This window comes from Myotis nattereri (genome assembly GCF_964212035.1).
Source record: "Myotis nattereri genome assembly, chromosome: 16".
NCBI lineage: Eukaryota > Metazoa > Chordata > Mammalia > Chiroptera > Vespertilionidae > Myotis > Myotis nattereri.
Genome location: NC_138091.1, coordinates 26,259,289 through 26,286,624, shown reverse-complemented (window position 1 = coordinate 26,286,624; position 27,336 = coordinate 26,259,289). Strand labels below are relative to the sequence as shown.

Sequence of the window (27,336 nt, the reverse complement as noted above, 5' to 3'; positions counted from 1 at the left end):
TATTTTTCTTGGTGTTGGAAAGCAAGGACGTGGGATGAGAGCAGAATTAAAGGAGACAATATTCTGTAGAAAATGCATCTCACCTCTCTTTCAGGTAGCTAACTCCTACAGACCGGGAGGCGCTTTTTCTAAACCCCGCCCCACGCTAGCCCCGCCCCTCCACGCCAGTCCCCTGGGGCCGTCCTTCGAAGGAGGGGCCCTCGCTGCAATACCACAGTCAGCCACAGGGAGGAGACAGCGGCCGCAAGTGCCCAGGGCCCCTCCGACGGCGGAGGCGGCGGAAACGGAAAAGGCGGGACCTAGAGCGCACGTTACGTCAGCACGTGCGAGCGTCTGGGCCGGGTCTCCGGAATAGGTGGGCCCTTCCAGCGCGTGCCGGAAGTTGAGAGGCGCTTGGTGGGGTTCTAGGGTTCGGACCTCATGGCGGAGATCATCCAGGAACGCATAGAGGACCGGCTCCCGGAGTTGGAGCAGCTGGAGCGCATCGGACTGTTCAGTCATGCGGAGATAAAGTGAGCTGAGGACGGAGAAGCGCTGGGGCGGGCCGAGGGGAGGTTGCGGCGCGAGCGTGCCTGTGTGCCGGGGCCAGGGATGGGAGCACCTGACTGGTGTTTATTTTCCTAACGTGGCGGAAGCCCGTCTCTAGATGTTGACGATGCCTAGAATTAACTTCTCATTTTACTGCAAGGGGACCCGTCCCGCATACTGACAGCCCTTCAGGGAGCCGGGTCTTGGGGCTGTAAAGGTGATAAGACCAGGATCTCTGCCCATCAGGCGCCGGCTGCCCTGCGGGTGGTGGGGGAGACGCGCTCGGATCGCAGTGCGGTGTGTACTGTGCGGTGACCCGAGATGCTCTGGGGATGCGGAGAGGGCACGAGGGCACCCCGGAGGAGCAGATAAGTCTTTCCAACAAGACTTGAGGACGGGGCCCATTTAATTCAATTTCCTGTCCTGCCCCAGGGCTTAGCCAACAATGTCTGGCATAAAATGGGCACTCAGTCATTGGTTAACATTAAGTCTAATAGTTTTAAATGGTTTTCTGCCACTGTTTCTTCATTTTACAATGACTGTGAATGTATTAATGTGATTAGGGGAACCCTTAAAGTAAACATCGTTAATGAAATGTAACGTATCAGTGTGGACTCTGAATAAGGGCTCAGTGAATGTTGTTATTAACTAGAGACAATTATTGGTCTTGCATATCTTGTATTCTCCCAAAATGCACATTTTGTGTGTGTATTCCTTAGCTGAATACAGAGTCTTCTCTCGTAAGTCCTTGTAGAAATAATAAACCTTTCTATGTTGAGACAATCTAGGTTTTGGTGTGTGTGTGTGTGTGTGTGTGTGTGTGTGTGTGTTTAGTCTGCATGTTGGGAACTCAGAAGTAAGAGGAATTTAGGAAAGATAGTTGATTATTATTAAAATTTAAGTGACCTGAATTTGGAGTAAAAGGAATCTTTATTAATGCCAAATATAAATAATGCAAAATATTTAAGATTGGTTTTTTTTGTTTTAGTTTTTTGCTGGTGGGAATGTTAGTGGTTCTGGCAATTAAGATGATTTTCATGAAAGTTTAAAAATATATCCTGATGCCCTTAAGAACACAGAAGTAATCATGTAAGAGAATACTTGCTTATGAAGGATAATTGGGAATTATATGTTTTGGTAAATATGTTTTAAATATATAAAAAATAAGAGACTTAATAAAACTCATAGTTATTTAAGCTTTGCTTTTTAAAAAAATACTTTTTTATTGATTGCAGAGAGAGGAAGGGAGAGGGAGAGAAAGATTGAAACATCAACGATGAGAGAGAATCATTGATTCGCTGCCTCCTGCATGCCCCCCACTGGGGATCGAGCTGGCAACCAGGCATGTGCTCTTGACTGGAATCGAACCTGGGACCCTTCAGTCCACAGGCTGACCCTCTATCCATTGATCGAAACTGGCTAGGGCTAAGCTTTGCTCTTTTCAAGTGTTACATTTTAAATGGCTTTCTCCTCAGGGCTATCATTAAGAAGGCTTCAGATCTAGAATACAAAATACAGCGAAGAGCTCTTTGTAAGGAAGACTTTATCAATTATGTTCAAGTAAGTGAATAATTTCATGACTTTTAATCTCACACATTTTAAATTAATTGAACGGCCAGCTTGATGTCAATTTTCAATGAAGTTCTAGAACTGATGATTAGACAGGTAATTTATGAACAAAAAAGGTGGTTTGAGAACAGCATTGCTCCACTAAAGCTTTAGTTCTTGGCAAACAACCTTTATTTGTTTTTTATGGAGTTAGTAGATCAGAGACTGCCAAAGACACCACATTGTGTATCAGGATTTCAGCAAGCGACTTGACAGACTCTTTTAAAAAAGTCTTTATTGTTGAGAGTATTACAGATGTCCCCCGTCCCCATTACTCCCTTCCACCTATTCCCGCCCCACCCCAGGCCTTTACCACCTGTTATCTGTATCCATAGGTATTGCATCCTATATAATGAAACCGGAATATGCAAGTTGACTGAATGGTGGAATGACCGGTTGCTATGACATGCTATGACCACCAGGGGGCAGACGCTCAATGCGGGAGCTGCCCCCTGGTGGTCAGTGTGCTCCCAAAGTGGGGGAGTGCTGCTGAGCCAGAAGCTGGGCTAATGGCTGGCGAGCACAGTGGCGGTGGTGGGAGCCTTCTCTCGCCTCCACAGCAGATGGGCGGTAAGGAGTGAGGGGTGCTGGACTGCAAGAGGCCCGGACTGTGAGAGGTATGTCTGACTTAGGGGCCTAAGCCAGCAGTCAGACATACCCCGAGGGGTCCCGGACTGTGAGAGGACATAGGCCGGGCTAAAGGACCCCCTTCTTCCCTCCCCCCCCCCCCCCCCGCCCTGCACCAATGTTGTGCGCCGGGCCTCTAGTATCTATACATATAAAAGCTTAAATGACCAAATGACCGGTCGACCGGTTGCTATGATGTTCACTGACCATCAGGGGACAGAAGCTCAACGCACAGGATCGGGCTCCCTCCTGTCTGGATCGGGCCTGCGGGGATCGGGCCGAAACTGGCTATCCGATATCTCCCAAGGGGTCCTGGATTGTGAGAGAGTGCAGGCCAGGCCGAGGGACCCCACTCTTGCAAGAATCCGTGCACCAGGCCTCTGATGCGTATAAGATCTTTCATTAATTTCTGATAGACTATCTCTTATGGGGGAAAAAAAGAAGAGTGAGTTTGATGATAGTAGCTGGCTGGAAAGTTTATGCTTATGTGTCTGTAAGTCTGTCAATTTAGAAAGAGGTTGCCACAAGATTCTTCAGTCCTGTAAATGAATAGAAGATTTGAGTGAAGATAAAATATATATGCTAGCCCGGCTGGAGTGGCTCAGTGGTTGCGTGTTGACCTATGAACCAGGAGATCATGGTTCGATTCCCAGTCAAGGGCACATGCCTGGTTTGTGGGCTCGATCCCCAGTAGGTGGTGTGCAGGAAGCAGCCAATCAATGAATCTTTCATCATTGATGTTTCTATGTCTCCCTCTCCCTTCCTTTCTGAAATGAATAAAAATATATTTAAAAAGTATATATATATACATGTAGACTAATTTTCAGATGGGGGAGAATAGCTAATATGTTGGATGACAAAATCAGGATTCAGAAAGAACCCAATAACAAGATGAAATGTTATAAGACTAAAGGTTCTGAGCTTGAATTAAACAAAACTAATGGGCCCTGGCTGGTGTGGCTCAGTTGGTTGAACATCATCCTGTGCACCAAGGGGTTGCAGGGTCGATTCCTGGTCAGGGCACATGCCCAGGTTGTGGGCTTGATTCCCAGGAGGGAGTGTGCAGAAGGTATCTGATTGATGTGTCTCGCTTATTGATGTTTTTCTCCCTCTCGTTTTCTAAAATCATAAACATATTAAAAAATCACAACAAAATCCTAACGATATATACAACCTGGCTAAGAGTCTTGTATTTGAAAGAGGTTCTAGGGCTCATAGTAAGTTGCTAACTTAAAATCAGCCATGAGCATATTATGTCAAAAAACAGAATTTAATGGATTATGTTAATGAAAGTAGGGTGTTGGGTAAGTTGAACAGAGGATATTGCAAGTAGTAGGCACTCAGAAGATGTTGGTTTGAAAAAAAGTGTGAAGCAAGCAGTGTGTTAAGCTCAAGACTACATTTAAGAAGGACTTTGAAAGGTTGATTGGAAGGCAGCCAGGATGGAAACCTCGTTCTAGGACGATTTATTGAAGGAAGTAGAGGTGTTTAACTGTCAGGAGACTTAAGAAGTGGCAAATCACTTCACTCTTCAAATATTTAAGAATTGGGTGAGAACAACATAAACTGATGAACAAAAACAGATCCAGAGACAGAGAAGCATCAGTCAGACCGTCAAACCTCAGAGGGAAGGTAGGGGAGGGTGGGGGCAAGGGGGAGAGATCAACCAAAGGACTTATATGCTAGCATATAGGCCTAACCAACGGACACAGATGTCAGGGGGGTAAGGGGTTGGGGGGTAATGTGGGGATAAGGACATATGTGTAATAACTTAATAAAAAAAATAATAAAGGCAGTACAAATAGAGGAATATGAATAAAAAGAATTGTGTGTGGATTAGATTGATTTGTTTAGTTTTACAAGAGAGTATGACTGAAATAAGTAGATTAAAAACATATATAAACACACACTTACATATATTTCCACATCCCCCATTTGTACACAATCATATAAACTTGCTATGAGGTATAAGAGGCATTTTATTTTTAGTATTTTTTAATCCTCACCTGAGGATATTTTTTCCACTGATTGCTAGAGAGAGTGGAAAGGAAGGAGAAAGTGGGGGGGCGGCGGGGGGAGAAAGAAACACTGATGTGAGAGACACATCAATTGGTTGCCTCCCACATGCTCCCTGCAACCGAGGTACATGCCCTTGCCTGGAATCGAGCCTGAGACCCTTGAGTTTGAGGGTCTGTGCTCTGTCCACCTGAGCCATATCAGCTAGGGCATATGTGTGTTTTTCAGTTTTGTAGAAGTAAGGTGAATTTTCAGTGAATGCTAGACATTTACTGTAGATGATGCTTTTTGATAGCAAATTACCTTCCACTTTCTATTCCTGATTTTAGCTAAATGATATTTCCTACATATATAAAATGTTATAATTTTTCTTATTTTTGTCTTTTTTTGGTATGTTTTTCTTCCACAGTATGAAATTAATTTTCTGGAGCTGATCCAGAGAAGAAGAGCTGTAAGTAGATGATTTTCTGGAAGTTTGCAAAAATATCGAATGAAATAGGGTGGCTCTATAGCTAGAACTTGGGTTTGGGAAGCAGTTGGCATTGGTAAGTTGCATGATGATGTACTCATAATGGATGTTTGTAACTATTTGCTTTCTCTGTCAGTACTGTTGAATGACCAAGTAGGAATGCAGCTTTGGATAAATGTAATTAAACTGAGGCTTTGGTTTTTTCTTTATGTTCTTTTTAGCGCATCGGGTATTCATTTAAGAAGGATGAGATTGAGAATTCTATTGTACACCGGGTACAAGGCATATTCCGACGAGCTTCAGCAAAGTGGAAAGTAAGTGATCAGAGCTTGCTTAACTGTAAGAGATGTGAAGAGCCGAAACCGGTTTGGCTCAGTGCATAGAGCGTCGGCCTGCGGACTGAGAGGTCCCAGGTTCGATTCCAGTCAAGGGCATGTACCTGGGTTGCGGTGCGGGTATATCCCCAGTAGGAGATGTGCAGGAGGCAGCTGATCGATGATTCTCTCTCATCGATGTTTCTAACTCTCTATCTTTCTCCCTTCCTCTCTGTAAAAAATCATTAAAATATATATTAAAAAAAAAAAAAAGAGATGTGAAGATATGTATTATACATATTATGACGTGGATATTCCAGTGTATTGTCTATTTCTATTCTTACCTTGGGTGTCTCAGTACTTATTCTAATGATGGTATCATTACTTGAAACCACTTATTAAACCATTAAGAAAATTGATCTCACCCTAGCTGGTTTGGCTCAGTGGATAGAGTGTCGGCCAGCAGACTGAAGGGTTCCAGGTTAGATTCCGGCCAAGGGCATGTGCCCGGGTTGTGGGCTCGATCCCCAGTAGGAGGTGTGTAGTGGGCAGCTGATCAATGATTCTCTCTCATCATTGATGTTTCTATCTCTCCCTCTCCCTTCCTCTCTGAAATCAATAAAGAAATATATATGTATAAAAAAAATTGATCTCATTACTTTATAGTTATTCTGTGAGGATGGTGCTTAAAGCAGTGGATTTGATACATAATTAAGGTTCAGAAAGTTGTTTTGATATCTCTAAGGAAAGACTTAGATGTGGGAAGATAAATGCTTAGAGTAGGGACAGTATCTCAGTAACTTGATTTTCTTCAAGTTCAGCTCTGGGACTGGGACATATTATATACACTAGAGGCCCGATGCATGAAATTTGTGCAAAGGGGCTTGGCCCTCACAGCTGCGGCGGCTGACCTCGGCCCTGGCTTTGTCCGGAAGGTCGCCCAGAAGGTCATTTTGCTGTCTGGTCTAATTAGCATAGTACGCTTTTATTATAGGTTACATGGGAAGTACTTTGGATTCCTTGGAATGACAAATTTTGGGTTGCTATTCTTTTTAATTTTTTTGGTAATCCAAACCCAGGGCTATTTTTCCATTGATTTTTATTTTATTATTATTTTTTAATATATACATTTTTTTTTAATATGTACATTTTTATTGATTTCAGAGATGGAAGGGAGAGAGAGAAACATCAGTGATGAGAGGGAATCATTGATTGACTGCCTCCTGCACGCCCCCCCACTGGGGATCGGGCCCACAATCCAGGCATGTACCCTTGACTGGAATTGAACCCAGGGACCTTCAGTCCTCTTTCCTATCCTCTATCTGCAGAGCCAAACTAGCCAGGGCTCCATTGATTTTTAGAGTGTGGAAGGAAGGGGGAGAGACAGAGAGAGAAACATCTATGTGAGAGAAACACATAGATTGGTCGCCTCCCACACATGCCCCGACCGGCTGCTCGCACCCCAGGCTTGGGATTGAGCCTCCAACCGAGGAATGTGCCCTTGACCGGAATTGAACCTGAGACCCTTTAGTCCTTGGGCTGACGCTCTATCCACTGAGCCAAACCAGCTTGGGCTGGGTTGCTATTCTTGATTGAGACCATTTAAAAACTGCATTGAACAAATTGGATGGACAACAAATTTTGTCTTGGAGCATGGTAGGTGGGAGTAGGAAACAGATTGAGTTGTTGTGGTTAAGAGATCTAAGGCCTTGATGAGGAAGAGCCTAATATACTAAACTCGCGAGCCACATGGGGCTCTTTGGCCCCTTCAGTGTGGCGGCGAAGTTTCAATTGCAGTGTACGTGCGCGCCCGCACGTGGTATTTTGTGGAAGAGCCACACTCAAGGGGCTGCAGTTTGCCGACCACTGCACTAAAGGGTGTCATAACTGATGAGATTTTCTGAAATCTGCCATTGTTTCAAAGTTGTTTTAAATATAAAGTTCAAATTCAGGCAGCTTATTACATTGCTTTTCTTGCAGGATGATGTTCAACTTTGGCTATCCTATGTAGTCTTCTGTAAGAAATGGGTGAGTATTTGGACAGCGTGTCTTGCTCCCTCCTTCCTTCTTTTAGTTAGTTGGCCTTTTAAGCCCCATACTTGACTACTGAATTCCATGTTGTCTCCAAAGGTGTTAGGGTGAACAAATGGGAAAAGAACCCAAGAAGGCTGAACTTTAGTGTAATATTTGCATATCTGAATGATTCAGTGGCTTTCAATTCAGTTGAAAAGAAAATGATCTTTATGTTCATTAAAGTTGAAAACAAATTTTTTAAATTTTATTTATTTTTGAGAGAGGGAGGGAGGGAAGGGGAAAGAGAGAGAAAGAGAGAGAGTGAGAGAGAGTCTTGTATGTGTCCTGCTTGGAGATCGAACCCACAACCCGAGTGCATCGGGACAACTCTCCAACCAACTGAGCTACCCAGCCGGGGTCTGAATTTTTTTAAATTTATTTTATATTTAGGATATTTAGGTACAGTGGTTTAAGTAGAAGAAAACTGTGAGTGCCTTTGTATGCTTACATGCCCCTAATGATAGCCCTACTGGATTTTATAGATGGTAGGGGTACAGGACAGATCACTTAGAGATTAGTAGCAGTGATTTTGCTGTGTAGGAAGTATAATTTTTCTTCCTCATTTCAGGCTACCAAAGCTCAACTTAGCAAGGTATTCTCTGCCATGTTGGCCATTCATTCAAACAAACCAGGTATGGTGAAATCCTTGTCAGTTCTTTTTCTACCTTTTATGTAGATGCATACTATTTTCCTGATAAATCTAAAAACTTACTTTGAGGACGTGAGCTTAGGTACTCGCCTCAGGAGACTTGGTTCCTGAGTAACTGCTTCTTCGTTCACCTCTGCCTGCTGTGTACTGTGTCAGGCGTTACATCTGTAAAAGAAACTCTTTGGTCCTTTGAGGGACATTCTGTTTGAAGGCAGTATTATTTAAGGTTTTAAGAAACTTCCAGGGGAAAAGATTAATACAGATTTATAAGAATGACTGGCACAGAGTAGGTGCTCATGTTTTGTAAGAGAAACACTTCTCTTGTGTATACTGTGTGATGGCACATTATTTTACAGTGGAGCTGCTCCTGTGCCTGTTCTCAAGTATTAGGCTCCCCTAGATATTTTACAACACATGAGTCTCAATTAGGCTACATTTGGCACGAGTTTATTCAGAAGAATACAGCAGGACAGCGTAGGTGCCTTTCTTCAGTAGAGTGCTGCTGGCACTTCAGAGGCTAGTAACGGTTCAGGTGTGAGGGGATAAGTGGGTAGAGGAGCCACTCTGGCTTAGAAGACCCATGGATGGGCATAGCTTCAGGACCCTAGCCTAGTCCAGATGTGGTTACCAACCATAGGTCACTTTTTTTTTTTTTAAATGTATTTTATTGATTTTCTACACAGAGGAAGGGAGAGGGATAGAGAGAAACATCGATCAGCTGCCTCCTGCACACCCCCTACTGGGGATGTGCCCACAACCAAGGTACATGCCCTTGACTGGAATCGAACCTGGGACCCTTCAGTCCACAGGCTGATGCTCTAGCCACTGAGCCAAACCGGTTAGGGCCATAGGTCACTTTTACCAAAGGTAATCTTGCTAACCTTTATTAAGTTTATAGGGAAATGGTTAGAATGCAAACTCAAGTTTAATTTCCCATCTAGAAGGACAAAGTTTTGTTTTTTAAGCCTTTATTCCCAGCAGGTATGATAAAAATTTATTTTAAAAATTATGAGCCATTTAAAAAAATTATGGACTATTTTAATTAGAGAAAAGAGGAAAATAATTTTATTTCATTGATTCTAAGATGCACAATTTTTTTCCAGCATTTTATCACTTTTAAAATTTCTATGTGACTTCAAATGATGTTGACATTAGATCTGATGAAATAGTAATAGAACCATAATAACTACTTTTATTTATTTATTTATTTATTTATTTTTAAAAATATATTTTATTGATTTTTCACAGAGAGGAAGAGAGATAGAGAGTTAGAAACATCGATGAGAGAGAAACATCGATCAGCTGCCTCTTGCACATCTCCCACTGGGGATGTGCCTGCAACCAAGGTACATGCCCTTGACCGGAATCGAACCCGGGACCTTTCAGTCCGCAGGCCGACGCTCTATCCACTTAGCCAAACCGGTTTTGGCGATAATAACTACTTTTAGATGTTAATATTTACCTGTTTTCTTTAGGATATTCTTTGTAATTTTATTCTTTGTAATTTTAGATAAAGCAACAATACAGATAACCATTACAAACTCCCTCTCTCCTTTTCCTTCCTCTTTTGATAGGATTAAAAAATTCTTTCAGTATTAAAATTGGAGCATTCATTTTTTGTGTGTGTGCCTAAGTTAGTTACTTTATTAAAATGAAGTCTGATGTTTTCATTTATAGCTTTGTGGATTATGGCGGCCAAATGGGAAATGGAAGATCGCTTGTCTTCAGAAAGTGCAAGACAACTCTTTCTTCGAGCTCTGCGCTTTCATCCCCAGTCTGCAAAACTTTATCAAGAAGTGAGTGTGTGTGTTCATTCCATGAGAGTGATGTCTCACTTTGGTCCTCTGGAGACACACATTCTTTAAGTTAAAAAAAACTTGGAATTACAGAGGCTAGTGGTTAGTAGGGAGTTGCTGGAGAAAGGGGGCTAGGAGGGTATATTTTGGCCAGTAGTAGGTTTTTTTGTTTTTTTTTTTTAAATATATTTTATTGATTTTTTACAGAGAGGAATGGAGAGAGATAGAGAGTTAGAAACATCGATGAGAGAGAAACATCAATCAGCTGCCTCCTGCACTTCTCCCACCGGGGATGTGCCCTCAACCAAGGTACATGCCCTTGACCGGAATCGAACCTGGGACCTTTCAGTCCGCAGGCCGACGCTCTATCCACTGAGCCAAACCGGTTTCGGCCAGTAGTAGGTTTTGACCCTGTGCATCTTCTAGGTCAGTGGTTCTCAACCTTCTGGCCCTTTAAATACAGTTCCTCATGTTGTGACCCAACCATATAATTATTTTCATTGCTACATAACTGTAATGTTGCTACTGTTATGCATCGTAATGTTAATATCTGATATGCAGGATGGTCTTAGGCCAGGGGTGGGCAAACTTTTTGACTCGAGGGCCACAATGGGTTCTTAAACTGGACCCGAGGGCCGGAACAAAAGCATGGATGGAGTGTTTGTGTGAACTAATATAAATTCAAAGTAAACATCTACACTAATAAAAGAAAAAAATGGTAATTGGCGTACGGCGATACCGTTTTCATTGGCTAATCAGGGCTATATGCAAATTAACTGCCAACTAAGATTGGCAGTTAACTGCCAACAAGATGGCGGCTAATTTGCATATGTAGGCACAATGCAGGGAGGCGAAAGGGAAAGCAGGAAGAAGCCCCCTGCCACTGACAGTGATCAGAAACCCAGGGGGGAGGTAAGAGCTGAGGGGCAGGGCAAACCCTGGGGCCGCCTTTGCCCTGCCCCCCAGCCATGATCGGAGAATCAGGCGCCTTTGCCGCCCTGGCCAGTGATAGCAGGAAGTAGGGGTGGAGCCAGCGATACGAGCTGGGCACGGTCGAAGCTGGCAGTCCCGGGAGCTAGGGGTCCCTTGCCTGGGCCTAAAGCGAAGCCCACGATCGCGGCGCCCCCCGCTGCCACTGCAGGTCCCCGCTGCCTGGGCCGGACGCCTAGGCTAGAGGCATTAGGCCTGGGCAGGGGCGGAGCCTGCAACCGCAGGGAGCTGGGGGTCCCCTGCCCAGGCCTGACACCTCTGCCGGAGGCCTCAGGCCTGGTCAAGGGGCCGATCCAGTGATTGGTGATCGGAGGGTGATGAGGGTCAACTCCTCTGGCTGAGGCATCAGGCCTGGGTGGGGGGCAGAGCCGGGGATTGGGGGGATATGATAGTCCCCTTGCCCAGGCCTGAAGCCTGGGTCAGAGGCGTCAGGATTGGGCGGGGGGTGGAGCAAGCGATCAGAGGGAGATGGGGGTCCCCTGCCCAGGCATGATTCCTGGGCCAGAGGCCTCAGGCCTGGGCGGGGGCCAGAGCCAGTGATCCGGGGGAGATGGGGGTCCCCTGTCCAAGCCTGACGCCTCTGGCGGAGGTGTCAGGCCTGGGCAAGGGGCCGATCAGGCGATCGGAGGGTGATGGGGGTCAACGCCTGAGGGCTTCCAGTATGTGAGAGGGGGCAGGCTGGGCTGAGGGACACTCTCCCCCCCCCTCTCCCCCCCCCACACCCAGTGCACGAATTTCGTGCACCGGGCCCCTAGTCATTACATAAAAGGGTACGGTCTTTTTTTTTTTTTTTTTTTTTTTTAGTTTTATTCATTTCAAACAGGCCGGATCTGGCCTGCGGGCCGTACTTTGCCCACGGCTGTCTTAGGCGATCCCTGTGAAAGGGTTATGCGTCCGCCAAAGGGGTTGCGACCCACAGGTTGAGAACCGCTGTTCTAGGTTGTTAGTGAGACATTAAAGCTCCTACCTGCCCATTATGGTTGGGAGGGGTAGGGAACTGGACCTTACCTTTTTCAGTCGGGGGGCAGGGGTTCAGCCATGTTTATACCTTTGTTCTTATTTTTTTCTTCCCTCTCTCCCTCCTTCCCTCCTGCCCTTCCTCCCATTCACTTCTCTTAGCCTCTCTCCCTCCTTCCTGTCCTTTTCTTCCACTTCTCTTCCACCTCCACCCACTTACCCCCTTTTGCCTTCTCTTCCCCTTCCTTTTCCATTTTCTTCTCATTCTCTTTGTCTCTTTTTCTTGAGGTAGGTACTTTCTTCCCTCCTTGGTAGACTTACTTCCCCTTGGAGAGGTACACTGGGACAATGATGGCTGTACTTTTGATGAGAGAAAACCAAACAAATGTTGGAAATGGTGCATTATTGGAAACTTTGCACCGTTTTCTGAGGTATTTAGTCTTCAAATGAAAATTAGACCTCCATGCTGAGGGGAAAAAGATAATGGGTTTTCATGCTAATAGGTATTGTAGCTGTCCCAACCATATTTTTTTTTGTCTTACAGTAATTTAATGATGTTTTATATTGTACTCTTTTTTTTTAAATACATTTCATTGATTTTTTTTTTTACAGAGAGGGAGAGGGATAGAGAGTTAGAAACATCGATGAGAGAGAAACATCGATCAGCTGCCTCCTGCACACTCCCTACTGGGAATGTGCCTGAAACCAAGGTACATGCCCTTGACCGGAATCGAACCTGCCCCTGAGTCCGTAGGCCGGCGCTCTATCCACTGAGCCAAACTGGTTAGGGCTTATATTGTACTCTTGATTTCCTTTGTTTTTCATATTCTACTAGACATTCCTTTGCTGCCTTGATTATTTTTATTGAAAAACTATTTGTAAGAATCAGTCTTCCCTGCTGTTAGAGGGTTATTGTATGGTATTTTTATTTTTTCCCCATCACCATTTATTTCCCCTCTCTTCCGCCTCTATCCCACCCCCACCCCCACCCCCATGTTATTATTTTACATGTTTTTTGGAGGCTTTCAATAAATGTTCATACTTGTATTTTCTAAAATGGGAATAGATTTATTGTTTATTCTTATCAAAAATAATTAGAATTTATTATTTCATAGAAAACAATTCTATGAAAAAGTAACAGGAAAAGTATTCTTATCACCCATACTTTATGCCAATTACAGATATTTAAAACAGGTTTTATTTCTGAAAAGTAGGACTATAACATTCTTGTGTTCTGTATTTTTATCAAATACTAGAGGCCCGGTGCACAAAATTTGTGCATGGGTAGGGTCCCTAAGCCTGGCCGGTGATCAGGGTAGATCGGGGCCTTCCTTCCCCAGGCTGCCAGCTGCTGGCTGCCGGCTGAGGCCTTCCTTCCCCTGGCTGCTGGCCGCTGGCCAGGGCCTTTCTTCATTCTGTGCCGCCCCCTGGTGGTCAGCGCCCATCATAGTGAGAGGTCGAACTCCCAGTTGGTTGAACTCCCAAGGGGACAATTTGCATATTAGCCTTTTATTATATAGGAGGATATAATGAATATAGTTCCATGTTAGTCTATATTGATCTATAAGTAGTGGTGTTCAAACATTTTGGTCTTCTTTCAATCTTAAATTACTGAGGACCTCAAAGGTCTTTGTTTATATGGGTTATAGCTATCAGTTTTTACTTCATTGAAAATTAAAACCAAGAAACCTAACAATAGTTATTTAAAAATAAATGCATGATATGTTAATACAAATTAATTCTTTTTAGATGAAAGCTCTTCTAAAACAAAGTTGAAAAAGAAGAATGGCATTACACATTTTTGGTAATGCCTCGGATACCTGACTTATAGAGGACAGCTGGATTCTCAGATCGCCTTTGGCATTCAGCCTAGGGCAGTGGTTCTCAGCCTTGGCTGCACATTAGAATCACCTGGGAATCTTGTTAAAATCCTGATTTCTGGGCCTCATCCTCCAGAACTTCTGTTTCTTTGTTACTAATGATGAGGCCCAGAAATCAGGATTTTAACAAGATTCCCAGGTGATTCTAATGTGCAGCCAAGGTTGAGAACCACTGGTCTAGGTCTGTGGTCTGCAAACCACGGCTCACGAGCCACATGCAGCTCTTTGGCCCCTTCAGTGTGGCTCTTGCACAAAATACCACGTGCGGGTGCGCACGTACAGTGCGATTGAAACTTTGTGGCCCATGCACAGAAGTCGGTATTTTGTGGAAGTGCCAGTATTTTGTGGAAGAGCCACACTGAAGGGGCCAAAGAGCCGCGTGTGGCTCGTGAGCCGCGGTTTGCCCAGCTGCACTTTGCCGACCACTGGTCTAGGTGATAGGGCCCATTGTATAGTCTCTGAAAAACTTTAAACTCTTAATATAGTAAGAGTAAAAGGCAAGGAATATGTTAGTATTATTATGAAAGTAATTTACATCTTGCAGACCACCTAAAAGGGTATGGAGAACCCCTACATTAGGATTGTAGTACATCATTAGCAAATCATGTTAATCATGCATTAGTTTCTCTTTGTATACCTGATATTATATGTTTGCCATTGATTTTTACTTCAAAATAATTACAGATTCTCAGCAAGTTACAAAGATAATACAGTGAGGTCCTGTGTACCATATACTACTCATTTTTCCCTGATGGTTACATTTTATAATAGCAAAGTAGTATAACATCAAAGCCAAGAAATTATTATTGGTATAATGTGCACATATTTCTTTTTCTCCTCGCCTGTGTAGATTTGTGTAGCCATTGCAATCAAGATACAGAACTGTTCCACCATCACAGAATCTCCCTCCTTGTCAGTGCCAGCTAGTTTCATAGCAGATATACCACTCCCCCAGGCTTTCCCAGATCCAGTTATTATGGCTAAAAAAAGGGCGTCTTCTATGTTTCTAATTAAAAAAAAGTTATCTCCAAAGCTTTTCAGTTCATCATTTCCCTTCCGTAGTACTTCAGGATGGAGCTGATGCATGCTGAGAAATTGGGGAAGGAAAAGGAAGAATTTGAGAAAGCCAAAATGGATTTGGTAAGAGCCTAATGTGTTGTAACTTATTAAAAATGTATAGTGTTTTGAGCTGCTTAGGTGTAAGAGAAAAATCTTTGGAATGTATTTTTCTTTCCAATTTAATGTCATATTTGGAAACTTTGAGATGAGTCTGGAGTTGACCTGGTAAAGTGGGCTTAGTAATAAAAATGGAATTTTATGCTATAAAAATAGACATTTGGACTAATGTAGTGATCCTCAAAATTATTACTGATGGAATGGCCAAATGCTACTCTTTAATACTTTATGATTTCATGAAGTGATGTATTAATGGAGCTTGAAAAAGGTTATGAAATGTGTGGTTTCCAGTCTCCTTTTTTATATAATTTTTTATGTGACAGAATAGTTTTAAAGAAAGAAGTTTCAGAATGTTAGAACTGAAAAAGGAACTTTGCTATCATCTATTGTTGTGGTTTTGAACTCTGAAATTAAAAAAAAATTAATTGATTTTTAGAGAGAGAGAGAGGAAGGGAGAAAGAGAGCGAGAGAAACATCCATTTGTTGTTCCACTTATTTATATATTCATTGGTTGATTCTTGTATGTGCCCTGACCAGGGATCGAACCAACAAACTTGGTGTATTGGGACGATGCTCTAACCAATTGAGCTACTTGGCCAGGGTTCTGAAATTTTTCATACAAATAGAGTTGTACATAGAAGGGTCAATAGGGCCTGTAAAATTTGACCTATTCTGGTCTAAATGGGGAGTGAGGCCTTAAGCCAAATGATTCCACACCACTCCAGGAGTTCGAAGATTAGCGGTCTTATTCAACTACACATTTTCTAAGTGAGGGAATTGTCAGAGAGTGATGTGATTTGCCAGAGATTATATGGCACAGGTAGTCTAGGACAGTTCATTTTTATCCTATTCTTTTTCTACTTACTTCAACTACCTGTTAAGTTACATTCAATATAACACTCTTTAGGGAAATCTTGATTATCCTGAAGAAATCCTTACGGGTGAGTTGGCACGGATCATCTACAAAAATTCCATAAACATAATTAAAGGTAGGTATGTTTTGAAAATCTATTTATGATGGAAAGTGAAACAGTTTACTTATAATGAGGAAGACCTTTAGCTAATTTTGAAAATTTGTTAAAAATTCTATTAGAATATGTATAAAACTCTGATTGTAGGAATAGTGTCCTATTTCTTTCAGAAAACTTATTGCCCCTAGGATATACTTGAACATTTCAATAAGTTTTTATTTAGTACTTAATTCATGTGGGGAGTTGAAATAGATGATTTAATACATTTCTTTATGCCCTTAAGAAGTTTAGAATAAAGCTACAAGTACTTATAAATACTCCAAAATATAAATAATGGCTTTGCTTGTGTAATGATACTATGGGTGATCTTTTTTTTCTGCTTTGTCCTATTTCTCAATTTAAAACAAACTAACTTCAATACATCAGGAAGGTGGTACTTTTAGAGTAAGGTGATACTTCAGAGTCTTAATTTCTCTCCCACTTTTTAAATTTTAGGTGCAGAATTTCATGTGTCACTGCTTTCAATTGCACAGCTATTCGATTTTGCTAAAAATCTGCAAAAGGAAATTTATGATGAGTAAGTAAAATAGTGGAAAGGTGGATATGGTTGTTCTTATTTTGTGGTAAGGGTTTGTGGTTGGATATTTACAAAGTGGGGAAGAAGATACCACACTAAATCCTTGGAGGGAATCCTCGTTGTAGGACCATTGTACCATAGTAAATCATATTAAAAATATATATTCCTGAAGAAGTTGTTTGACTCACTACTGGCTTCCCTTGGAAAATACTTTGCCTTTATTCAAAAATAAGTAAATCCTATAATTTTTATAAAAATCTGTATTTCTGCTTTCCTGGCATGTCTTGTGTGTGTAAAATGAGAGTTGTACTCATGAATGTTTATTGTTGAGTTCTGCAGGTGACTTTATTTATTTATTTTTAATCCTCACCTGAGAATATTTTTCCATTGATTTTTAGAGAGAGTAGAAGAGAGAGGGGAAGACAGAGAAATATTGATGTGAGAGAAACACATTGGTTGGTTGCCTCTTGCACAAGCCCAGACCAGGGCCCGGGCCGGGGAGGAGCCTGCAACCAAGATATGTGCTCTTGACCAGAATCGAGCCCAGTACCCTTTGGTCCACAGGCCAACGCTCTATCCACTGAGTCAAAACAGCTAGGGCACTTTATTCTTTAATTCTAGTTATATGGTTGTGAATTACTTGGAGCCTACCTGTGGGTACTCCACTCTGAGGTAGTACCCCTTCCTTTACAGGAGATAAAGCAGAATGTGGATCTGTTTTCTCTTTAGACAGCTTCAGGGTTTTGGTAAAGGATTAGGTATTGCTTTTTCTCTGCCTTTATTTTAAAAATGCAAGAGCCTGGATATACTAAGGTTCTCCAGGGCTCAAGGAGGATTGTGTCCTCGTACCTCCCTGCTGATTTGACTTTGAGAGCTAACTTGAACGTTAACACTGAAACCTAATAAATGGCGACAACTCTGATCATCCATAGACAAAATTTATACCGTGAGTGTGAAGGTAACCTGAAGAGCCTGTTTATGGTATCGGATTGTTAAAGGGCTGCCTTGGATACATTTATAGAGCATAGGGAACTGTCTTTTGGATATCTGAATCAGTCTCCTGCCATAGGATTCATGCCAGTAAGCTGTTTTCCAGCCTTCAGGCTCTGCACACAGATGACCCTCTCACTTGGGATTACGTGGCACGGCGAGAATTAGAGATCCAGCCACAGCCAGGAGAAGAGCAGCCTGCGACAAAGCAAGCCCGAGCACTGGAGATGGGCCGGAGGGAGGAGCGCTGCTGCGCTGTGTACGAAGAGGCAGTCCAGACTCTCCCTACAGGTGAGCTGCACCAAACCACGGTGCGGTGTGGGAGCGGTGGTGTTCATGACGGGAGACCGAAGCTCCCGTTCCCGTGACCAGGTCGCTTTCAGGAATCTCCGGTAGTCCACAGTGTACTTGGCTTTCCAGCCTGTTCTTTCTCTGGTGGTGAAAGATGAAGGTTTTATGACCTTCCTTGACAGTAGTGATATATATATGTATGTATTCACTTATTTGGGGAAGTGATATTAGGAAGATTGTTTAATTATAATTCCTTAATTATCTTTTAATATAGATTACTTCCTAATTTTGTAATATTGAAGTATTAAGAGGGCATATATAACATGGTTTTCGATTTTTATATTTATGTCATTACTCAGTTGTTTTTTCCCCAGTGTTTGAGATGGTTTATTGGCTGTAATCAGAATAGCTATTCCCCTCCACTCCTCCATGAGATTAGTTTAATCCCTTCTTCAGAGGAGTTTTCCCTTCAAAGGAAAGATGTATGATGATTGTTAAACTAAGAATTGGTGATTGATCAGTGGAATCTTTCTGACGTTTTCAGAGGCCATGTGGAAGTGTTACATCAGCTTTTGCTTGGAAAGATTTGCTAAGAAGACAAGTAATCGGTCCCTCAGAGGTCAGGTAAGGACGTGGTCACAGGGCTGAGGAGAAAGTGACTACCTTTTGAAAGAAGGACAGACTGTTTTGGGGCCTGGGACAGTTTCCAAGAAGCTCATGCTTATTGCTCTTTCTCCTTGAGTGACCTGTCATTCTGAAGGTCTGAGTCTGCTTTGCCCTTATCCTGGTCCCTGGGTCGGGAGGTGCTCTCTTGCTGGGCTGTGCTTGGGGCAGCTGTCCAGCTCATCTGATCATAAGTGAAACCACCTCAGTCCCTTCTCCCAGCTCTCATAAATGTGCGAAACTGCATTTGTTCCTATCAGAGGCCAGCAGCCTCTGCTGGGATCTTTGTGATGAAGTGAGGCATTTTTCTGGTTCCAGAGGCTGGAAAGGACCATGACTGCATTCAAGAAGGCACATGAACTCAGACTTCTACCAGAATTCCTCTACAAGCAGTGGGTAAGGACACCAACACATTCCCTGCAATTATATGTATTCAGTTCCAGTGGGTTCGTGCTGGTGTCATTGTGATACACATGGTATGTGACTAAGGCCATTTGGAAGTTTGGTATGTGGATGTAGAGAGTATTTACATTTGGCTCTCAGTGTTAGTTGTATGACAAAATGAAACCTGTACCAGTAAAGGGAAGAATGTTATAGAGCGGGAAACACTCAGAACCAGGAGTCACTGTTTGGGTTGGTTTGTCCACACTTCCATCTTTTACTGAACATGCCTTTCCTAGCTTTAGTCTAAATGCCTGGCCCAGGTTAACCTTTGGTGCAATTAAAACACATTCGATGTGTTCCCTCTGTTTCAGAAGCTGACATTCTAGTAGGAGGCATATTAACCCATTCCTACCCCCGGGTGGGTAAGGATTATTGCAGAGACCAGAGTCATGTGCTTAGGAGTACATAGTTCTAGATCAGGTTTTGCCACTGAAGAGCGAGGTGACTTGGGCAAATCACTTAACCTTTCTGAGTTTGATTTTAAAATAGTGATAGCATTCCTTGTTTTTGCCATGTCACAGAGTTGTTGCGAGCATAACATGAGATAATGAACGTGTTAGTGTATTTAAATACCTTTGGAGGGAAAAAAAGGACCAAAATCTTTATATTTGTTTAGTGCCTTTGATTTGTATAACTCCTGTTTCATATCAGTATACAATTTTTATATAATTACAACTAATGTTTTGCTATTTTGTATTCTATTATTTTTACATTAACATTCAAAAATACTTCCTACGTATACTTACATGGTGCATATCCTGTACAGTAGACTATTATATTATACCACTACTGAGGTGCCCTTCTCCCGCTATAGCATCTATCTGGCAAAAAGCCCAGACCTGGGTGAGTTCAGCCGCCCCAATTCGAGTTATTGAATGCTGGACGACAGTCCCACCCTGTATATCCAGATGGGCTTTGCTTTGAGTATTGTCTTGGCAGTCACACTCTGTCCTTATTGCTTATTTTGCCATTCACCACTCTGGCTATTTTAAACATCCTCTGCTCTCCAAATCTCTCATTTTGTTCTTCCTAACCCTATCACTTCATCGCTCATTCAGTGACCTTGCCTTTAATGAGAGTGCCTCAACATACTGCCGCTGAACTTAAAATGCTTTGCTGATTTCTACATCCATCCTTTGTCCAGATGAATCCCCACCGAATGTTCTTTTAAAATTGATTATCAGATTATTCTGTGGCTTGCCACTGTCCTTTGGGTAAAGCTGCTCAGTGTCATTAATTTGGCCCCTGCCTGTATTTCCAGCCTCTTTTGCCAGCCCTGCAGTTTACATCCCACTCCTCCAGCCATTCTAAACTTGGATTTCCTTTTGTATCCAAGCTGTCTCTCACCTTCAGCCTCTTGCATATGCTGCCTGGAATCTCTGCTTTCACTTGACTAATGCCTGCTTTTTCTTAAGTCTAAATGGTGCTTCTTTATTGGTTGGAGGCCTTTCTCATCACTGCCGTAAACCATGCTTTATACTTCGATAGCAATGATGCTTTTTCTGTCATGGCACATATCAAACTGCTAGACTAGAGGCTCTGTGGGTGGTAGAGAATGCACCTGATATTCTCATGATTGAATTTAGCAAATACAGCATGCAATAAAAATCTTGCTGAGTGAATGGATTATATACTCCCCTTTTATTTGCTGTTTCACAATTTTATAAAATTGAATTGGATTTAGGTTTTTCCCCCTTGTTAAAATAGTGTGTTGCCTGGCTGGCGTGGCTCAGTGGTTGAGCGTCGACCTATGAGTCAGGAGGTGATGGTTCGATTCCTGGTCAGGGCACATGCCCTGATTGTGGGCTCAATCCCCATTGTGGGGTTTGCAGGAGGCAGCTGATCAATGATTCTCTCTCATCATTGATGTTTCTATCTCTGTCTCCCTCTCCCTTCCTCTCTGAAATCAATAAAAATATATTTTAAAAAATAAAATAGTGTGGATACAAGCATTTTTGAACAGATTAGATTTCCTTCTATTGATATACTTTTGGGCCATATTTGTTAAAATATAATTCCCAAGTATAAGTTACAAACATGTTTATGACTCTTGCTACATAATGCCAAATTATGTTTTAGAAAAATTGTACCAGTTTATAGTGTGCTCAGCTCTGGTTGAATGAATAAACTTTTAGTTTCCTTACCAACCCACAAATACTGGTTTTATCTTTCCTGATTTTTAAAAATATATATTTTTATTGATTTCAGAGAGGAAAGAAAAGGGAGAGAGAGAGAGAGAGAGAGAGAAACTTCAATGATGACAGAGAATCATTGATCGGCTGCCTCCTGCATGCCCCCTACTGGGGACCAGCCCACAATCTGGGCATGTACCCTGACGGGGGAATGGAGGGGTGACCTACTGGTTCATGGGTTGACACTCAACCACTAAGCCATACCAGCCCAGCTCTTTATTGATTTTTATATTCTGTTTGGTGGATATGGGTTTTATTATAGTGAACTATTTTATTAAAAACTTAACTTTCAATCTAAATTATTTAGGCCTTCTAATTTTCACCTCTTCCCTATTTTTGGATACCACTTGGGAGTAGGAGCAGGGAATGGAGGAGGACTTGCAAATTGTTCACTTTGTGCGTGTTTGGCAGCCATAGTAAAAGGCTTAGTGGCAAGGCTGTTGAAACTATTGCCTCCTTTCCCCCCCACTACATAGATAATTTAGCTCTCAGTATTAATTTTCCACTGATCCTTTGTTTTATCCAGATTGAGTTGTTGCGGCAGCATGACTTCCTTAAGGAAGCCCTGCAGGTGGCAGTGGCCGGGATTGAATTGTTTAGAGACTCTGTGATGATGTGGCAGATGAAGCTGCAGGTGCTGATTGATTCCAGGAGCCCTGACATAGCCAGTCTTTTTAAAGAAGCCTTTGCGTCCCTGAAACCCCAGGTCTGTGAGTGTTTCATTCTGTTTGGGAAACCTTACAAGATTTCAGCCAAAGCATAGTTGGAGTGTACTTGTCTCGTGAGAGCTGGCCCTAGAGTATGTTTGTACTTGTCTCATGAGGGCTGGCCCTAGAGTACGTTTGTGATTTAAGGGTCAAGAGTAGAAAAATTTACTTCCATTTAATGGCCTATTTCTAATTCTTTATTTGGAAATTGACTATGTAAAATTTTATATTCCATCTAGATACCCTACAAGTGAGAAATATTAATAGTATATTCTCACTTGCTACAAAAGCTGAGCTTAAGCCTGATTTTTAAAACACGTGTATATTTCTAAACTTTAAAGGTTAACGGACTAAACCTTAAAGCTTTGCAGTGAATCTTTTATATTAGTAGGAAAAAAGTATTCCAGAAGTTAAAGTGGGAAAAAAAATCTTACTTATTTTATTGCTCATATGCGTGTGCCTCTGAGACATGAGTGAAGGTTAAATAGTTCAGCCTAGATAATTAGTACTTGTGTTGTGGGCCCTAAAGAGCAGAGACCTCCGTAGGTATAGGTATGACTAGCTATCGGCTGTTAATTAACTAACAGATAATCAATTATAATAACTACTAGAGGCCCAGTGCACGAATTAGTGCACAGGTAGGGACCTTCGGCCTGACCAGTGATTGGGCGGATAGAGGCCATCTGGCCCAGTCCCAATCAGGGCTGATCAGGGCCGGCTGGCCAGGGGAAGGGGTCCATGGGAGGTTGGCCAGCTGCGGGAGGTTGGCTGTGGGAGCACATTGACCACCAGGGGGCAGCTGCTGAGCATCTGCCCCCTGGTGGTCAGTGTGCATCATAGCGATTGGTCAACTGGTTGTTCGGCAGCTTAGGCTTTTATATATCTAGATAGGCAACATTCCCCAACATAAGGGAACTAGAGTTAACAGGAGAGTATTGCTTTGGGTGACTTGTTTAGAAGGCTGTATTCTGGCATGTCATTCCTGGTCACAGAGGCTTCTGTCAAAGCGAGGACAGAGTGGGAATGAATCCATGATTGTCTTAGGAGGAACGTGTCTTTATAGTGACTAGTTTTCAGAGTGTAGTGCTAAGCTCTCATTTCCTAACTTTTTTTTTATTATGAGCAGGTTTGTCTGCCATTGTGGATTTCTTGGGCAGAGTGGAGTGAAGGTGCCAAAAGCCAAGAAGACACTGAAGCCATCTATAAGGTATAGGCCCGCTCTGAGTTTTGTAGTGGGTAGGGAATGAGCAGATAGGATTACTGGTTGGCTAGCTTTAGGGTTATTTCTATAGCAGCTCTTCCTAAAGCACTATTTATTGAGCAACCTGGGATGGCTCTGGGAAAATGGGTTTTGATATTTATAAATTTCCTCACACAGCTGTGTCTTTTTTTTGAATTGTAGAAAGCTATCTTAGCTGTCACGGGTGCTGACTCAGTCACTTTGAAGGAAAAGTACCTGGATTGGGCTTATCGAAGCGGTGGCAACAAAAAGGCCAGAGCTGTGTTTAAAAGGTACTCACAGATGTCCATAGCTGTACTAGTTTCTCCACTCCACACGCAGCTCCTCATACACGGATTACATGTGTCACAAATAGTATCTGAGGAAGTAATCCCAGAGGCTTTTCAACAAGTTTTATTTATTTATTTTTTTGAACAGTAAAAAAGCAAGTCATACCTATTATGAAAAAGAAGAAGAAAAAAGAGATAACTAAGTATTCATTCTAATCCCTCCATCAAGAGAAAAACTCATGTTGCTATATCATCTTAAAATTTGTCACAAATTTGAAATTATACTATAATTACATTTTATTTATCACTTTTATTGGTGAACATTAAGCCTGGCCTTTTCCCTGTCATTAATAATTCTTCATAGACATTATTTATTAAAAATAGCTATATGATATTCCACTCTGTAGATGTGCCGTAAGTTATTTGGCACAATAATACTGCTTTGATGAACATTTCTGCACAAATATATCCATGTTGGAAACCATTACCCTGGAAGATATTCTTAGAAGTAGAATTATCGGTCTCTTTCAAAAGACCTTGGGATGTAGTAGAAGAGGGAACTTAAGACTCTGAAAGTGAGAAAGAACAGGAAGAAAGCTGGAGAGGAAAGAATTTGGTGATGGTGAAGAGTATCATTGGAGATTGAAGCATTGAGTGACTGGTGGTTAAGTCCAGTCCTTGCATTGAATTGTGGGCAGATTCTTATTGAACCACGTTTTGTGGTGGCGGTGGCTATCATTATGGAGGATAACGGTGTCCCCTCTACTTTTTAGTTTACAGGAAAGCCGTCCATTTTCAGTTGCTTTTTTCAGGAAAGTAATCCAATTTGAAAAAGAGCAAGTAAGTGTTCTTATCTATTCATTTCTTGTCTGGGAAAATGGATTAGTGGTTACTAATTTATGGCAGCATTTTAATATTTAAAAAGCTCATTATAATACAATATAAATTTCTGGTCCCTTTGTCTAATCCCTTTTTTTCATAGAGATGGTTTAGAAATGGTAATCAGGCAAAGAAGAGAAAGTACCTCTCGGGAAATTGAATACTTAGATGTCACCGCTTATAGGAAGCCCTCCCTACCAGGCTGGGCGAGGCACTGTTTCTGCCTCCACAGCATCCTGTTTGTCTCTTGTATTGGGTTATGAGGTAAAGAGTAGGCACCCAGTAACTGCTTCTGATACATATATACATACATACATATGTACACACACACACACACACGTATTTGTTACTAATGTTGTGGCCCCACCCCATAACAAAGAAACAGAATTTCCGGAGGATGAGGCCCAGAAATCAGGATTTTAACAAGATTCCCAGGTGATTCTAATGTGCAGCCAAGGTTGAGAACCACTGTGCTAGAGGCCAGGTATTCAAAAGGAAGACATCCCTAGCCATAGGGAGTAGAACCTTCTGCATTTATTTATTTCAATCCTACTCCTCCCTCAGGGCTTTCAAATATACTTTCCTGTGAAGCTTCCATATTCCTCTCACTGAGAACTAAGGCTTTTTCCATGCTACCATAGCAAAGTGCTTTCTATCACTAACTTTTACTTCACTCTGGAGGTAAATGCATATGACTTTTCTCTGAATAAGTTGAAAGCCAGGCTATGCTCATCTTAAGCCCCAACCCTCCTCTTCTTCAAGTACCTAATAGATGGTAGCAGTTTAACAATGTGTTTGAAATGAATTTGTGACATCATAAGTTAAGGTTTTGAGGCAAGACTGTCTGATTATTTTTGTTAGGAATCCTGCAAAATGGCGAACTTGAGAGAATATTATGAGAGGGCTTTGAGAGAGTTTGGATCTGTAGATTCTGGTAAGTAAACTTTAGCTATAGACACAAAAGTCTGTTTGCATGTGTGATCTGTAACCTATCAGTGTGGTTAGAACAAACAGTGTTTTTTAACTTTTGGGTCATGGCCCTCTTTGAGAATAAAACTTGCATCCTTGCCCTGCCTGTTCCCTCACTTGCTACATAAGTACTGCAGATAAAACTTTACTTATTAATTCAAGTTCACAAGCTCAAGAGTCCATAGGTCTTCTATTAATTCTTGAATAGAGGGAGATTTGATTGGTTTGTTTTCTTTTAAAAATGTGGCATTTGTAGGGGAAAGGTTAATAATGTGGTCAGAACAAAAAGGAATGGGAGTTACAGTAAAGGGGTGGTGGCACGCTAATTGACGTTAGTTGTCAATGACTGTTGCCGCATTGTCCTCATGTATAGGACTTGCAAACCATACTTCTGGGTGTAGGTATGGCATGTAAATTCGCACTCAAAAACTGACATGTGTAGTTGTTAAATCCACATTTTAAAAAATGCATTAGTTCTTAAGAGGTTTCAACAGACCTTCTGATGGAGTGCATGAAAAAACTTGTTTACTAACCCAAACAAGTTTTGTTAAGCATGGTAACAGGGTTATAGTGAACTCATTGAGGTCAGTTTCACCTTGAAAGAGACTCAACAAAATTCTGCCTCCAAAATATTTAGTCTATTTGAGTTTGTAAAATATATAGATTACTATGATAAAAGTGAAGTTTTCTACTTAAAAAAATAGTTTTGTTATATCTAGTGTAAAGATGATGAGGTATTGTTTCACATAGGGTTCTATGGAAATCACAAGAAGTTAAGTTTCTTAGAAATCTTGTGGTACATTGATATTAAATAATTAAGTTTACCTAATAGAGCCGCGTCCTTTATCTAATTATATGTTTATAGTAAGTTTTTGGTTCCCTTTCAAGATCTTTGGATGGATTACATCAAAGAAGAATTGAACCACCCCCTTGGTAGACCTGAGAACTGCGGACAGATCTATTGGCGAGCCATGAAAATGTTGCAGGGAGAATCAGCAGAGGCGTTTGTAGCTAAACATGCTATGCATCAAGCTGGCCATTTGTGAAAAGAGGAAGACCACAGCCAACCTTGTAAAATAGTATTGTGAGCCCTCTGGGCAGGTTTTGTTAGGAATTCGTCTGCAATTTGCAGACAGGATTTTGAGATATGTTTTAATTTTGTGTTAATCTTTAATTCCAGGAAAGAGAACTGCTGTTTCGTGGTCAGAGGCTACTTGTTGAGGCTGAATCTACTGTAGGTTCTGAATGTTTTCCAAAATATGTGGAAATCACACACTGTTTAGAGTATCTCTAATCTCAACCTTGGGGTGGGTTGAAATTTGGAGAAAGTTCAGTTCTGTTTGTTTATTCTCTCCTTTTATAAAAGTATGCATGGTATGCATCTCTTGCAGAAAATATGGTGAGAATAGAATAATGGAAAGAAAATAAAAGTATCCTGCCATATCATTTGGAGTTAAACTTAGTAATTTGATTTCTTTGATCAGAATTGGATTTATTCTCTTAGATCACTCATTCAGTCATTCATAAGCAGGAAAGAAGGGAAGCTCTTTGGGATGGAGGTAGGGGTTGGAGGAACAGAGCTGGATGTCCTGAGAGCTGGCTGAAGTAGCAGAGAAGGATGCTGGGTATTGGGGAAAAGTCCTTTAAGAAGATTAAGACATTATAAAAGTGTCTTCTATCACTGGGGCTGATCTGCAGAGAAATGTTTACTGTGGGGAAGGCCTGGCAACCAAAGGGCAGGCCAAAGGGAGTAGATTAGAGCTTCAGAAGGACTTCAAAGGCGATGATGGAGGATGGCTTGGAGCAGAGAAGGGCATTCTGGGAGCAGGGGAGGCAGTTGGTATTTTATATTTTTATCATAATGTCACTGGGAAAAGCATTCAGTATAGTTTACTTGTTTCACTTAATGGTTTTAAAATAGCCTTAAAAACATTGAATTTATAGTATTCCTTCAAATAGATGAGCCATTACTTATTTTATTAATCCCCTGTGGTTGGCCCTTGTCATTTGCAATTTTTTTAAATTATAAATGCTGTTAATAAAGATTCTTATCTTTTTATA

General features: G+C 41.8%; 1 protein-coding gene across 2 annotated transcripts; it reads left to right on the top strand.

Annotated features, from left to right (window-relative positions):
- The first annotated feature begins 301 nt into the window (after positions 1-301).
- Positions 302-27,336, top strand: UTP6 (UTP6 small subunit processome component). Of its 2 annotated transcripts, XM_081109602.1 has the most exons (20): positions 302-512; positions 2,004-2,088; positions 5,189-5,230; positions 5,470-5,562; positions 7,543-7,590; positions 8,204-8,267; positions 9,962-10,080; positions 14,970-15,047; positions 15,991-16,072; positions 16,550-16,631; positions 17,728-17,912; positions 18,457-18,536; positions 18,894-18,971; positions 21,738-21,917; positions 23,045-23,125; positions 23,321-23,430; positions 24,201-24,267; positions 25,168-25,240; positions 26,164-26,346; positions 26,456-26,720. In XM_081109602.1, the coding sequence occupies exons 1-19, from the start codon at positions 421-423 to the stop codon at positions 26,319-26,321; spliced, it is 1,797 nt and encodes a 598-aa protein (XP_080965728.1). In that variant the 5' UTR covers positions 302-420; the 3' UTR covers positions 26,322-26,346; positions 26,456-26,720. The 2 variants fall into 2 exon arrangements, with proteins under 2 accessions (XP_080965728.1, XP_080965727.1); XM_081109601.1 differs by having other exon boundaries at positions 26,164-27,336.